This window comes from Hipposideros armiger, unplaced genomic scaffold (genome assembly GCF_001890085.2).
Source record: "Hipposideros armiger isolate ML-2016 unplaced genomic scaffold, ASM189008v1 scaffold_417, whole genome shotgun sequence".
NCBI classification, from domain to species: domain Eukaryota; kingdom Metazoa; phylum Chordata; class Mammalia; order Chiroptera; family Hipposideridae; genus Hipposideros; species Hipposideros armiger.
In genome coordinates this window covers 534,084-548,675 of record NW_017731767.1, presented here as the reverse complement: position 1 = coordinate 548,675, position 14,592 = coordinate 534,084, and the positions used below count along the sequence as shown (strand labels likewise).

Genomic DNA, 14,592 nt, shown 5'->3' with positions numbered 1-14,592 from the left:
TCACTGATTGGCCGAATCCTGCCATGTGATCTACCCTGTGCCAACATGGCGGCGCCCAGGTCCTATCCGAGAAATGTGCACCGAGACTAATTCGGTTCTCGGTGCTGCGAGAGAAGGTGAGGAGGGCCTGGGCGGTGCGGAGAGACCTCTGGGTCAGGGGCGGGCCCACTCGAGGGCTTCCGGTTTCGCAGGGGCCTGTCATCCGAAGACAGGGAAAGGTGCCAGCTTACCGAGGCCGCAGGGTCTTCTTAGCCTCTGTTTTACAGACGTTTAGGTCAGGGGCCCGGGAACGCAGCTCTCTAATCCTCTCTATGCCCTCCTGATCCAGGCTTGGCGGGCTGAGGCTCCCGCTGATGTCCGGTGCGAGGATCGTTCTATGGTTAAACCTGACTCTCCGCTCCGCCCGCAGTCTCGGTAGAGCCCGGTTTATGGAGGGGCAGCCCCAAAGGCCGACGAATCCATTCTCAATGGAGAACGGCACGGTGCCCTGCGGAGAAAAGCGCCCACCTGAGGCCAAGGAGACGACGGTCAGCGAGGGGGCCGCCAAGATCGCCTTCCCCAGCGCCAACGAAGTTTTCTACAACCCAGTGCAGGAGTTCAACCGGGACTTGACGTGAGCAGGGGTCCGGGATCAGCTTGGCAGAGGGCAGTGGGTCTGTGAAATGAGGGGATGTGAGCTAGTCTTCGTCTTCCACAGATGTGCTGTCATCACTGAGTTTGCTCGCATTCAGCTTGGGGCCAAAGGAATCCAGAGTGAGTGGAGGTCCAGTCTCCTAGTGGGCGGGGTCACACAGAGTTCTCTCCCTGCCTGGCCCCCTATCCCCTCAAGTCTGGAAAGGCTGGAGGGCTCTGCTTCTTCAGCCTTTCCCTAGGGACCTTGGGGGAAGATTTCCTTCCGTGAATTTTACGTATTCTGAAGAGTTGGAGGAGATTTCTCAGGGAGAGCTTTGGTAGTCCCTGACTTGTGCTTCTGGGTGGCTGCAGTCAAGGTACCAGGTGAGAAGGACGTGCAAAAGGTGGTCGTGGACTTGTCGGAGCAAGAGGAGGACAAGGCTGAACTTAAAGAGGGTGCAAACATGGACCCGGGAGACGAACCTCAAACAGCTGCCGTGGGGGAGATCTGCGAGGTGGGCCTGGACATAGGATGTGGCAGCCCCAGAGTCTAGTGGGTGATGGAGGAAGGAAACCTTCTGGAGGGGGAGAGCTATAGGAGGAGAGTGGTGGGGGATCCTTGAGGCCTAGAAGAGGATGGAGGTACTGATATGAGTGGGGCTTCCTGCTTACTCCCAACAGGAAGGTCTGCGAGTGCTGGAGGGCCTGGCAGCCTCTGGCCTCCGTTCCATTCGCTTTGCCCGAGAGGTGCCTGGGCTCCAATCCGTGGTTGCCAACGATGCCTCTGCCCGAGCTGTGGATCTCATACGCCATAATGTGCAGCTCAATAAAGTTGCCCACCTGGTACAGCCCAGCCAGGCAGATGCCCGGTAGGTTCGGGGCAGCAGAGCGAGGATGGAAGGTGCATTCTGGAGCAAGGCTGCCTGGGGTCAAATCCTGGCTGTGTCATAATCTTACTTTGTGACCGCGGGAGAGTGCCTTAGCCTCTCTGAGCCCCAGTTGCCTTGTCTATAAAATGATGACAATTTTACAGGAGATGCTGTACTGATTAAATGAGAGGTAATACTTGTGTAGCCCACACTCGGTCAGATATAAGTGCTGTTATGGCTTCCATGTTAGTCTCAACTTCTTGTACTTTTATTCGTTCAAATGAATCTATATATATCCACTGTCCACTTTGTATCAGACACCGTTCTCAGTGCATGGAGTGCATCAGTAAACAATACAGACAAAATCCCTGACCTTGTGGAGTTCACGTTCAAATGCAAGGGTCAGCAAATTACAGCCTTTCTTGGCCTGTAGCCTGGTGTTTTATGGCTTGCCATCGAAGAATGTTTTTTATATTTTTAAAGGTTTTTTAAAAAGAAGAAGAATGTGCAGTAGGGACCATGTGTTGCCAACAAAGCCTAAAATATTTACTGTCTGACCCTTTACAGAAAATAAATAAGTAAAAATGTTTCCTTTCCTGGCTATTAAAATCCAATAGGAAACACAGGTGATAAATAATCATGACAAATAAATAAATTACATTGTAAACTGGAGATGAGACGTACTCTGGAAAAAAATGTACAGTTGATGGAGGAAGGTGGCGAGAGAGGGGATTGCAATTTTAAATAACATGGTCAAGGTTGACTATGTTGAGAAGGTAGCATTTGCTTTTACTTACCCTGGAAAGGGAACAATATAGTTCCAAATCCATGGAGTTGTTCGGGACGATTATGTGATTGAATGAGTTAATGTATCTATAAATTGCTTGAAACAATGTCAGGCTACATCAGTACAGCAGCAGATCCTTGAATAATGTCCTTATAATGCTGATGAGAAAAAAAAAATTGATTCCTGGCTGGGGCTACTATTTGTGTTGAGTTGGCACATTCTCCCCATGTCTATGTGGGTTTTCTCTGGAGACTCCGGCTTCCTCCTGCATCCCAAAGATGTGCATGCGAGGTAAACTGGCATGTTATATTGTTCCAGTCTGAGTGAGTGTGGGTGGCCCTGCAATGGAAGGGTGTCCTGTCCAGGGAGGGGGGGGTCCCACCTTGTGCCCTGAGAAACCTGGATAGGCTCCAGTCACCCATGACCCTGAACTGGAATAAGTGAGGTAGAAAATAATGATCTGACTTGTTTTTATTAATCTTTCTTATATGTATGTAGAGCTCGCATTTATTTCATTGTTTAATATCAGAAGTGTTTTGGGTATTTAGAAATTGAGTGATGTTTTTGTGACCAGAAATATGCTGTAGGAACTTAACTCTTATTTAGATCAATTAGCCTATGGTAAAATTGGTTTCATTATACGTCGTTTCGCTTAAAGTTGCAGTTTTCAAGAACCTACGACGACATTGAGTGAGGACTTACTGTATTGGCTGTTATTGCCATTGTTAGAAGTGGGTAGACTGAGACCCAAGGAGGAAAAGTCATGAAGTTAGCAAATGGCCAAACCAGGATCTGAGCCTGGGCCACTGACCTCCAAGTTCAGGCCCAAACCGTCATACTGCATAAGTGAACATGCGTAGGGGACAGAGCAATTCCCTGGTACAGGGGGCTGAGGACCTGGCCGTCTTGCTCCCAGGATGTTGATGTACCAGCACCAGCGGGTATCGGAGCGATTTGAAGTCATCGACCTGGACCCCTATGGCAGCCCTGCCTCCTTCCTGGATGCAGCTGTGCAGGCTGTGAGTGAAGGAGGTAAGGCCAGGTTGATGCAGGGGTACGGAGCAGGGGTTGGGGTGTTTGAAGGATCCTCACTGTGCAGTCCCTTCCTGCAGGGCTGCTGTGCGTGACCTGCACGGACATGGCAGTGCTGGCGGGGAATAGTGGGGAGACCTGCTACAGCAAGTACGGCGCCATGGCCCTCAAGAGCCGGGCCGCCCCCGACACCCCGTCCCCACCCCACCCGCTGATCTGCTCAGCTTCCTCCATTGCAGCATGTCTTTAACCAGCATAGTTCCTAAGAGCATGGGCTGCCAGTCGTGGTCATTTGCAGGTTAATGGCTTTGCCCAAGGTAGGAGTGGTGATTATACTCTTCTTTCTAGTAGTCTCTGTTTTAAGAACTTTCTACAATTGTTTTTTTTAAGGCAGGTTTTCCAGGTCTGGTGGGTTCAGCTCTGGGTTCAGGTCCTTGCTTTGGGCAAGTGACTTCCCCTTTCTGGGCCTCAGATTTGGCATCTGTGAAATGGGCATGATGACGGTGGCCCGGACTACACTGGGCTGCTGTGGGGATTCAAGAAGGCAGTGGCTGGTGACATTGATGGGCCAGGAAAGGAGGAGCTCTGTTCTTGTTCCTCTGTCCACAGTTTGGGAAACCCTGCCTTGTTTTCTATGTTAGAGTGTCACAGCAGCCCCCTTGAATGGAGAAGGCCCCAGCAGTTCTACAGCACCCAGTGTCTCCACTTCCTGCTGACACAGCTCATGGGGGCCAGACCACAGGTCCCTGGGCACAGCATGGGGCACCCTGAAAATGCTAATTGGAATAGGTTCCATTTACTGGGTCTGCGTGCTCCTTAATCACTTAGTGCCCACGGCAGGACCATAGAGATAGAGACTGTTGTGATTTCACAAATGAGGGAACTTATTGTAACACTCACTTGCCAAGGGTGCTGGGCTTGGAACTCAGGGAGCCGGTTCTGACACCTGTGCTGTGAGCACCTTATGTGGAGGCAGGGATGACGGCCGCCATTTCCCCCACCCCGCAGGCCCTGAGGATCGTCCTGCATAGCCTGGACCTCCGCGCCAACTGCTACCAGCGCTTCGTGGTGCCGCTGCTCAGCATCAGTGCAGACTTCTATGTGCGAGTTTTTGTTCGTGTCTTCACTGGCCAGGCCAAGGTCAAGGCCTCAGCCAGGTTAGCAGGGGGCAGGGATGTGTGATGGACTGAGAGAGGCAACAGTGCCTTTCCTTGGGGTGAGGGGGTGTTCCCCTGCCCTGGGGAAATGGGAGTCCTAAAAGGGACTGAGGCAGCCCGAGGGAGGAGTTGGGGTATGGTGGCCATCTCTTTCCCCCCACAGCAAGCAGGCACTGGTGTTCCAGTGTGTGGGCTGCGGGGCTTTCCACCTTCAGCGCCTTGGCAAAGCATCAGGGGCCCCTGGTGGCCGGTAAGCAATGGTGAGCCGGAAGGGAGGTGAAGGGGGCATCCCAGGGTTGTTGCCCCCTAACCACCTCTCTCTGTGCAGGGTCAAGTTTTCTGCAGCCTGTGGTCCTCCGGTGGCCCCCGAGTGTGAGCACTGTGGGCAGCGGCATCAGGTAGAGCCAGGCCAAGGGAGGCGGGGGGGCTCACAAGGGTCCCGGTGGTCTTGTTCCCTGTCCATGTGGCCATTGTGTCTGCAGATTGGTGGTCCCGTGTGGGCAGAGCCCATCCATGACCTGGATTTTGTGGGCCGTATCCTAGAAGCTGTGAGCACCAACCCCAGCCGCTTCCACACTTCGGAGCGGATCCGAGGAGTCCTGAGCGTTGTCACTGAGGTGGGGGCCGAGCCATGACGGAGGGGGCTTGCCTGTGCCCAGCTTCTTCTGCCCCATGCCCATCCCATTGTCCCCCCTGGCAGGAGCTGCTGGACGTGCCTCTGTACTACACGCTGGACCAGCTGAGCAGCACCATCCACTGTAGCACACCTAGCCTCTTGCAGCTGCGGTGAGGGCTGGGCGAGGGAGGAGCAGAGCCTGAGTGTTAGGTGCCCTGGGCAAATTGGGCCCCTTTTGGGCCAGAGTCCCTCATAAAATGGAGATCAAACATTGCTCACATCCAGGGCTTCTCGTGTACAAGTACTTAGAACAGCTCAGAGGCCAAGAGCCCTGGCCAGGGAGACAGTCTAACTATTACAGTCACTGGCATTACACTGGCCATGTAGTCACTGTGTAATATGCAGCAAGCCTCGCCAGTCTATGTGACATGATTCACACCCTCACAGGTCAGCTCTGGCTTTGGGGTCCAGCCTCCCCCTCATGGCCCCTCTTGGTCCCCAGGTCGGCCCTTCTCCATGCTGGCTTCCGGGTCTCACTCTCCCATGCCTGTAAGAATGCTGTGAAGACGGATGCCCCTGCCTCGGTCCTCTGGGACATTATGCGCTGCTGGGTGAGGGCTGGCCTGACCATATGGGGGTAAGAGGTCAGGGGAGGGCAGGCACAGTATCCTCTGTCCTCTGACCTTTGCCTCCTAGGAGAAGGAGTGTCCAGTGAAACGGGAGCGGCTGTCAGAGACCAGCCCGGCCTTCCGCATTCTCAGTGTGGAGCCCAGGTAGGGATGCGGACACGGCTGCCACAGGCATAGATGCTCACGTGCATGCTGATGACACAGGCACTTCCCTACACAGAAATGTTCTAGTTCTTCAAGTGAGATCCAGAGTCCACCTTTTCTCACCACTTCTCCAATGCTCCTCTGCTCCTACCCTGGTCCAGCCCCATCACTGCTCACCTAGACCAGTGTAGTCACCTCTGTCCTGGTCCCCAGCTCCCACCCCACACCCCAAGTCTGTTCCCCCTACAGCAACCAGAGGGTGCCTGTAAGCACCTGAGTCAGATATGTCCCCCTCTGCTCATAACTCTCTGTGGCTCCCACCTCACTCAGAAACAAAGTTTCCCCTGCCCCATCTGCCTGTCCCCTCCTGCACTCATTTATCCCCACCCTCTCCCTTGCCTTGCTCACTCCACACTGGCATCCTTACTCATACTCACCAGGCACAGCCCCACCTCAGAGCCTTTGAACGGGCCATTCTCTACCTGGAATGCCTGTCCCTGGGTGCCCCCCATGGCTCTTCCCCCACCCCCTTCAGGTGTCCCTGACTGCCCTGTCCTGCATTGCACCCCTTCCCTCTACCCAAAACTCTTATCTCATGCCCTAACACAATGTGATTTGCTGATTGCTGATTTGCCCTGTTGCTTGTCCATCTCGTACATTAGAATGTCAACGGCAGATTTCAGACACACAGTAGGTACTTGATAGGTGTTTAGTAAATGAATGAGAGAATCCTGATACGGGCAGACACAGTCTTCCCAAGTCACACTGAGAGGCACTAAGGGGGTTTGGGTGGTTTGTTGTGCATGTCTCTGTGGCAGCTGCCCCCCAACCCCAACCCCCCTCCCTAGGCTGCAGGCCAACTTCACCATCCGAGACGATGCCAACCCCAGCTCCCGCCAGCGAGGACTCAAGCGCTTCCAGGCCAACCCTGAGGCTAACTGGGGCCCCCGGCCCCGCGCCCGGCCAAGGTGAGTGAGAGTGGTGGTGGTGGGGCTTGGCCAGGGCCGGGGTGCGGAGGCCAGATGGGGTCCCAGCTGCTTATCTCCCTACACAGGGGCAAGACAGTAGGCGAAGCTATGGAGGACAGACGCAAGCTGTTCCAGAATAAGCGAAAGGAACTGGCTGAGGACCCGGCCCAGCGGGCTGCCCGGCTTAAAACATTTCCTTGCAAGAGGTTCAAGGAGGTGAGGCTCCCCCCCCACACACAAACACCTCCCACTGCAGCACAGACTGCAACAGGCCTGGGAGAGCTAGGGATGAGCAGGAGTCTGGGAGTCAGCTCCCCATCCAGGAAAGGAACCCAGTGGAGGCCGCTGAGCTCTGGGCCAGGGTTCACATGCATTATCGTCTCACCAGGGCACCTGTCAACGAGGGGACCAGTGCTGCTATTCCCACAGATCTCCGACACCCAAGGCCACTGCTGAAGCCACCTGCACTAATTGTCCACAGACTCCCAACCAGAACCCACCTGGGCCTGGGGCCACTGCTGGTCCAGGCATAGATTGAGCCAATAAAGAGATGTCACCTTACCCTGATGGTCATTTGCCTGAGTGGAGGCTGCCTGTGGTTTGTCTGTCCATCTGTCCAGCATGTGTCTGGGGCCTTTTCCTTTGTCCCTGGGAGAGCTCTGTGGATCTAGGGGTTGGTTTGTTTCTGCCTGACTGAGGTGTTGTCAGTGTTTCTGCCCAGGGCTTCTGTCTGTATGGGGGAGTGGTCTGTCCCTTTGCAGGAGGAGGCACTTGGGCACCCTGCACCCGGTTGCTGGCGCCTGCGGTTCCCAAGGCGGCCACGGGGCGGCAGCCATGCGCTCGCAGCCGCGTCGCACCACCCACCCAGTTGGCTTGCTATGGACTCAGGCACGCGAGCAGGCCAGTGCCACCGAGGCTCCCACGTGGCCTCACACCGCCCCCTCCTCGCTGCCTGGTTTCTCTGGCCCAGCTCCCCGCGGGGCCGCAGTGGCGGAAGCCAGACCGGAACCAGGCGCCTTGTGCATCCGTTCCAGACCAGGTGCTTCCTGCCCTGTGGCCCCTCGGGCCTGGCGCACATGGAGGCACCAGGCAGGCTGCTGCATCCTACCCCCAAGAGCAGGCCTTAGAAACGTTAACGGAGAGGCCTGGGGCAGAGTTCCCACTCTGCCACGTGGTAACTGGGGGACCCCAGAGGTACCCTTCACCTTGCTCCATCCACAAAAGTAAAATGAACCTGATCCCAGAACCCGCTTTATAGGGACATCAGTTCACTCAGTGCTTAGAAATGGACCTTCACTTCTCTGAGGCAGTGGGACGGTTGGTGGTGGGGACCCGGTGTCCCCTGGTTCCTGGGAGGGTGGTGGTAGTGTTGGCACTAGGTGGCAGCTGAGGGCCTACCTGGCAGCTAGCTCCTCCAGTCACTCAGACACAGGACAAAGTACGACTGACCCAGGTGAGAGGATGCTGGGGATCAGGAACAGTCTTGTCACTGCTACCTAACTGTACCCAGGACCCCCCCTCCTGCCTTTGTGAGGCTCCATCTGAGTCTTGAGTTTCATCACCACCCAGGACATTCACCCAACACCTCTTTTATCAACATCCACCCTGAAGTAGCCCGGCTGTGGGTTAAGGGCCAAGGACCACCAAGGTGGGGGGCTATGTGATCCTGTGACCTAGAGGACCAGGATTGTGCGGACATGCTAGGGGCACCTATCAGAAGATTCTGACAACATTGTCACTGTAGGAAACTCCCGCAGCTGTGGCCCTTCCTGTCACCCTCCTGGATCTGGAAAGGTGGTGTGGGTAGTTCGCTGGGGACCCAGGACACCTGCCACACTGGACACCCAAGATCAGACTGTTAGAACTGCCCTCCCACCAGTGCCCCCACTCCGGAGGCATGCGGGTGGCAGAAAGGCCGGGGAGGGGCTCTTAAAAAGAGGAACCAGGCAGGGGAGGAGGAGGAGAAGGAGGGAGCTCTGGGTCAGGTCACGAGGCCCCAGCAGGGCCGGAAAGGGCTCTCCACCCCCATCAACATGGACATGGCTGGGGGTGTTCAAAGCTGTAGGCCAGACCCAAGCCACACAGGAGGCCACTGCTTCCCTGACTCAGTTACCCCTCTGCATGCATCCAGGCATCTCACTCCCAGCTGTGCACTGGGGCTGGGTCCTCAGAGGGCCAGGGTCCCTCCAGTGACAGGGGGAAGGGAAGGTGAGGCCCTGAGGGGTGAGGGCCAGTCCTGACTGTGGAGGGCGGGGCATGAGGTTGCTCTCGGAGATCCCCGCCCTCTGGTTTCCTCCGGGGTCAGCCCGGCTCCTTATCAGTCTCAGCCAGGCAGCCAGGCCCTTATCTGCACTGGCCCAGCATCCTCCAGCCACTGCACCGGGGGTGAGAGGGAGGAAACCGGGCTGCCGGGGGCGGGGAGAGGGCGGGCCAGCCCGGAGCCGCTCACTTTCTCTCCAGGGACCCAGGCCGCTGCCCCAAGGCCCTTGGGAGCCTAGGAAGAGGTGAAGCCAGACAGGGCAGCCGGCTGCCAGGGGCACAGAGCAAAGAGACTGGACGGAGCAGAGTCACGGAGCCTGGCCTGGAGCTGGAACCACATCTTGGCTCTGACCGACAGAGCCAGGGTACTCAGCAGGCAGCAGGACCAGCACAGGGGTAAGAGGAGAGCGGCCTGAGGGTGGGAGATCCCCAACCCACCTGCACTCATTCATTCGTTCCTGCCTTCATTCATTCATCTGCAAGAATTCACTAAGCGAGAGGCCAGGTCAGCTTCCCCAGAGACCAGCTAGGGAAGATAGGACAGAGGGACTAGGTGTCCCTGATATTGCTGGGACACTCCAGGCCATGGGGCCAAGAGTGAACAGGGACATCTAAGCAGGGTGCAAAGGGATGCTGGTCGGGCGTGGGTTGGGTGGGGTCACCAGGGCCAGGAGGATTGGGGCATGACTATATGTACTGGGCAGTGGGGTCACAGAGTTAGTGAGGTGGACATTTTTAATGGGAGTGGTGATCCCTGGAGTGATCATGGAGGATGTTCAGGGTCTGACGGGGAGGCAATGGGAAAAGCCTCAGGGTCCTAGCTGAGGGCCACAGGGTCCACCTGGGAGAGAGGGGGTGGTCAGTGAAAGGTCAGAGTCAATTATAGAGGGGTTCCAAGGTCACACAGTATCAATGAAGGTTGTCAGGATCAGATCTGAGGGTTACAGGGTCATCTTGGGAGTCCCAGGGTCTGGCATGGGTTCCCTGCCTTACCCCTCCCTATAGGCTCCAGGTGAGGGGATTCTGGAAGAAGGGAATTTGCTCAGGGGCTGGGCAATTGAGCTCTTCATGGGTCACAGACAGCTCAGAGACCGCTGGGCTCATCGCTGCACAGAATCTCACTGGGCACCTCCTGCCCTTGTATCAGACCCTCCTCCCATTATCTGGCAGTTTCTGGGCCTACCCCTCTACCTGTCTTTGCCCACTGAACTGTCACCCAACTACTGTCCCTTCCATTTGAGGGCTTTGTTGGGCTAAGGGAGTGTGTGGCATCTGATCCTTCTCCCCACTGGCTTCCTTCTCTTCCGCAGGTGAGCACCCCCTTGGGGTCCATGTGCCCGCCCCAGGCCCAGGCAGAGGTGGGCCCCACCATGACTGAGAAAGCTGAGATAGTGTGTGCTCCCAGCCCAGCACCTGCCCCGCCCCCCAAACCTGTCTCCCCTGGGTCCACGAAGGCGGAGGAGTTGGACCATGGAGGTACCTCATCCCCCAGGCTGCCCCCTGGTGTCCCGGTGATCAGTCTGGGCCACACCAGGCCCCCAGGGACAGCCATGGCCACCACCGAGCTAAGTGCCCTGCGGCCCCCGCTGCTACAACTCTCCACCCTGGGAAGCACCACAACCCCTCTGGCCCTGCATTACCATCCTCACCCCTTCCTCAACAGGTCAGTGGGGGGCTGGGGCCTGGAGGCAATCCGGGGCCAGGGGTCCTTGCCCACAAGGCGTTAGTGACCCATGAACCGTTACAGCTTCTACATTGGGCCGGCAGGACCTTTTGGCATCTTCCCTAGCAGCCGGCTGAAGCGGAGACCAAGCCACTGTGAGCTGGAGCTGACTGAGGGTGAGTGTGGGTTTGTGTCAGCATGGGGTCCATATCTGTTCCACACCTTTCCACAAGGAGAGGTGTGCTAGTGCACACAGACACACACAGGACAGCCCACATGGGCTCAGTACTCATGTTACATCCATGCACAAAACCACAGTCCCATGGCCAGTCCCATACAACCACAGTCACTCAACAAGCCACAAAGAGTCTTGGCAAACAGCATGGCACAGGGGCCACAAAATGACAGCTCCACTCGAATGCACAACCACCCAGGAAGCAGCTATCAACAATCACCATGCAAGAGACAGCCACGGGACCACAACCACACAGGAGACAGCCACACAGCTACAGCCATTTAGGACCATGGCCACACAAGAGTCAGCCACACAACCACATCCATGCATGACACAGCCACATGGCAACAATCACATACAACCACGGCCTTTTAGGCAGACCATGAGTCACACAGCCACCTGCTACACGGACAGGACCACAATCACAATAAGAGTATCTCTCAGACTCATGAGTACCCCCAGACACAAACAGGGGCACACCCAGAATGAGGACTACAGGGACAGCTTCCTAGACTCAGCCACAGGGAAACATCTCCCTGGGGACTTCAGCCAGTGACATAAAGATGCAGACAGTCAGAGGTACAGAGGCCCCAGCTATCTGCAGTCTGAGCCTGTCCTTGTCTAGATGGCTGAGGGTGAGGGGCGCCGAGGATTGCTAACTGGCAGGGAAACCACACACGAATCCTATACGTGGATCCTTTGGGTGGAGAAAGCCCCAGCTCACCGCCTGTGTGAAGTCCCCACCAGGATGCTGGGTGCTAGACGTGAGGGCAGGAGGGGGCGCCCCCTTGGCGACATCCCTGTCCCTCCTGTCCATAGGGCACCAGCCCCAGAAGGTGGCCCGGCGTGTGTTCACCAACAGCCGCGAGCGCTGGCGGCAGCAGAACGTGAACGGTGCCTTTGCGGAGCTCAGGAAGCTGCTGCCGACGCACCCGCCCGACCGGAAGCTGAGCAAGAACGAAGTGCTCCGCCTCGCCATGAAGTACATCGGCTTCCTGGTGCGGTTGCTGCGAGACCAGGCGGCCGCTCTGGCTGCAGGCCCCACCACTCCCGGTCCCCGCAAACGGCTGGCACACCGAGGCCCGGACGAGGGTGCCCGCCGCGGGCCATGTCGCCGGGCCGAGGTGGTGGTGCGCCCCCAGCCCGCGCCCCCGTCCTGCCCAGATAGCAGCCCCGGGGGCGCGGCCCGGCCCATCAAGACGGAACAAGCGGCTGTCAGCCCGGAGGTGCGGTGACCTCTGAGGTGTTGCCTCTGAGCCGATGAGCACTGGGAACTCAGCCCAGGGCCGTCGAGGAAGGCGCGGACCACGCACTGGGCCTGCTCTGGAGCGAAGTCCCCCGAAGAGGGACCAGCGAGGACGTCCCCTTAAGGGGAAAGGGCCAGGGGTCTGTCGTCCCCAGGGGCCCTGCAGACCTTTTTATCACCTAACGCCCGCTGGAAGTGGCCTTGCCCGCGTCCGCCTCCCGGAGGCGAGGTCCGGGAACCAACATGGCAGAGCGGTCATCGGACCCAAGTGGTGCCTCTTTTTTGCGGGCTGGGGCGGGGGTCACCGAGACGTGGGGTGCGGCCCGGGGGCCTTCCGCTTCCCGCCGGCGCCACCTCCGGCAGACTCGATACACGCGCCTCCACGGCGTCCGCAGCGCGCCTGGCGGGTGGAGAGAGACGCAGAGTCCACGCGGGGCATCATCCCACCTAGCCCGACCCAGCCCCGCACGGTCGCATTAGCGAAGGCTCAGGCGCTCTTGTTTTTGTTTTTCTTTATTTCTTTATTTCACATACACATTAGCCATTCAATGGAGAAGCCGGAGAGTCAGGCAAAGATGGTATAACAGAAGCGCAGTGACGGGGGCGGGGTTAGGGCGGGGCAGAGAGGGGACAGACGGGCTGGCTGCCTACTTGCATTCCGCTAGGACACTGAAAACCCAGAAAACAAAACAGACAGTAAACTACCCTTGTTTCTTATGTATCTCAGTGCAGAGACGGGGGTGGAGGGCAGAGAGAAGGGGAGACCAGGCTGAAGGAGGAGAGGGGGGACAGGGGACGCTAAGGGGAAGCACACCAAATCCATTAGTACTATATATAGAGATACTCGTATATACTGCGTTTCTTAGCCTAGGAAGAAACTTGTTTGACGGGACGGGCGGCCTTTGCGGTCCGCGATGCTGGTGCTGGTCGGGCGCACGGATCTCCCGGGAGGGGCCGAAGCGGGGCTGGCCCAGGCTGGCTTGCGGGGGGAGGGGGGCGCCCCGAGGGTGGGTAGGTGGGGGGAGCAGAGGTGGGGCTGGAGTGCCCCTCGGGCTCTCGATTGGGGGACGAAAGTTCTCGTGACTTTATTGCTCCTTTATCTTCTTCCGTGGTGTGTGTGTGTGTGTGTGTGTGTGTGTGTGTTTGTGTGTAGGTCCGTTCAGCACGGTCGGGATGGGGAAGTGGTGGGTCGTCTGAGCCACCCTACCCCTCTGGGACCCAGAGCGCGGCGTCCGCTCCGCCAGCACGGGGGTGAGAACAAGGCACTAGGTCGGCCGGCCAGCGCGGGGGCGGGTGTATAAGGCAGTCAGTCGACAGGGCTGGTTTCCGGGTGGGGTGGGCTGTGTGCGGGCCGTGTGCGTGCGTGCGTGCGGGCGCGGGCCTGGGCCAAAACGACCTGGCAGCTTGGCTGGTCCTGTCCTGGAGCGTCGAGCCTTTCCCGTGCTCCCCGAAGGTTGACGGGGGTGGGGATGGGGTGGAAGGAGTGATGTTGAGTCGTGGGCACCGGGGAAGGTCGGGGAGAAAACTACCAACTTGCTGAGCGCGCTCCAGATAATGCTGGTGAGGGTCAAGTTGGCGTCTGGCTCAAAGAAGGGCGCTCGAGGCGGAGAGGGAGGGAAGGAGGGGACATTTGTACGTTGGCATTGACCTCTGCGGGGTAGGGGCTGGGGCCCCCCGCCGCGCCCCCGTGCCCGGAAGGGGAGGGGCGAGGAGGGGGCGCCGGGCCCCGGGGGTGGGGCGCCCGAGGAGACCCGCGGCCAGAGCAGCCCCGCCGCTGGGCGCACGCCGCTGTCCCGTTCCGTTAAACTCAACAAAGAAGGGATATGCGTGTTCCTAACAAGTGCAGGATATTTAATTGATTCATAAACTTATGTATAATAGTTTGTGGGTTTTTTTAAAACGTACTTTATAATGTAAGAAGCACCAGGGTTTTTATGTTGAATTACCTTAAAAATAATTTTCTCTCGTCCTTTTCCTTTTTGATCGTGTTGATTTTTTTTTAAATGTCGAGGTGTTTTTATTTTTTTTAACTCTAAAATGTGAACGTTTTCTTCAGCCCTCCCACCGAAACCGAGAACGAACGACGAAACAAATAAAAACCCCAGATCATCCTTGTCAACGCAGGAAAACGACTTAAAAAAAAAAACAAAAACTGAAAACAAAAAAAAAACAAAAAAAAAAACACTCAGCTTTCGTTATCCCCGCGAAGGGCGGGGCAGGCCCGGTTCTTTTAGCGTCCCCAGAGCCGCGAGGACATTACAACAAAAATAGAATTTTTTTCTTAACAATCTCTTAAAATACAAAGATAGGAAAACTCTCTGATGCATTGCACTTGGTTCAATGAAAAAAAAAAAGTTCATTTCCCCCATATATAT

General features: G+C 56.9%; 2 protein-coding genes across 3 annotated transcripts; both read left to right on the top strand.

Annotated features, from left to right (window-relative positions):
* The first annotated feature begins 22 nt into the window (after positions 1-22).
* On the top strand, positions 23-7,396 carry TRMT1 (tRNA methyltransferase 1). The gene is made up of 17 exons (XM_019664231.1): positions 23-116; positions 329-613; positions 698-753; positions 985-1,127; positions 1,294-1,481; positions 3,185-3,300; positions 3,381-3,489; positions 4,305-4,457; positions 4,621-4,707; positions 4,786-4,855; positions 4,940-5,074; positions 5,158-5,243; positions 5,576-5,684; positions 5,770-5,846; positions 6,695-6,814; positions 6,901-7,030; positions 7,203-7,396. The coding sequence occupies exons 2-17, from the start codon at positions 354-356 to the stop codon at positions 7,350-7,352; spliced, it is 1,989 nt and encodes a 662-aa protein (XP_019519776.1). The 5' UTR covers positions 23-116; positions 329-353; the 3' UTR covers positions 7,353-7,396.
* Positions 7,397-8,283: 887 nt separating this feature from the next.
* On the top strand, positions 8,284-14,363 carry LYL1 (LYL1 basic helix-loop-helix family member). Of its 2 annotated transcripts, XM_019664230.1 has the most exons (5): positions 8,284-9,022; positions 9,275-9,469; positions 10,384-10,736; positions 10,821-10,912; positions 11,791-14,363. In XM_019664230.1, exons 3-5 carry the CDS (start codon positions 10,405-10,407, stop codon positions 12,204-12,206), a joined length of 840 nt encoding a protein of 279 aa, XP_019519775.1. In that variant the 5' UTR covers positions 8,284-9,022; positions 9,275-9,469; positions 10,384-10,404; the 3' UTR covers positions 12,207-14,363. The 2 variants fall into 2 exon arrangements, with proteins under 2 accessions (XP_019519775.1, XP_019519774.1); XM_019664229.1 differs by lacking the exon at positions 8,284-9,022 and having other exon boundaries at positions 9,038-9,469.
* Positions 14,364-14,592: the final 229 nt, after the last annotated feature.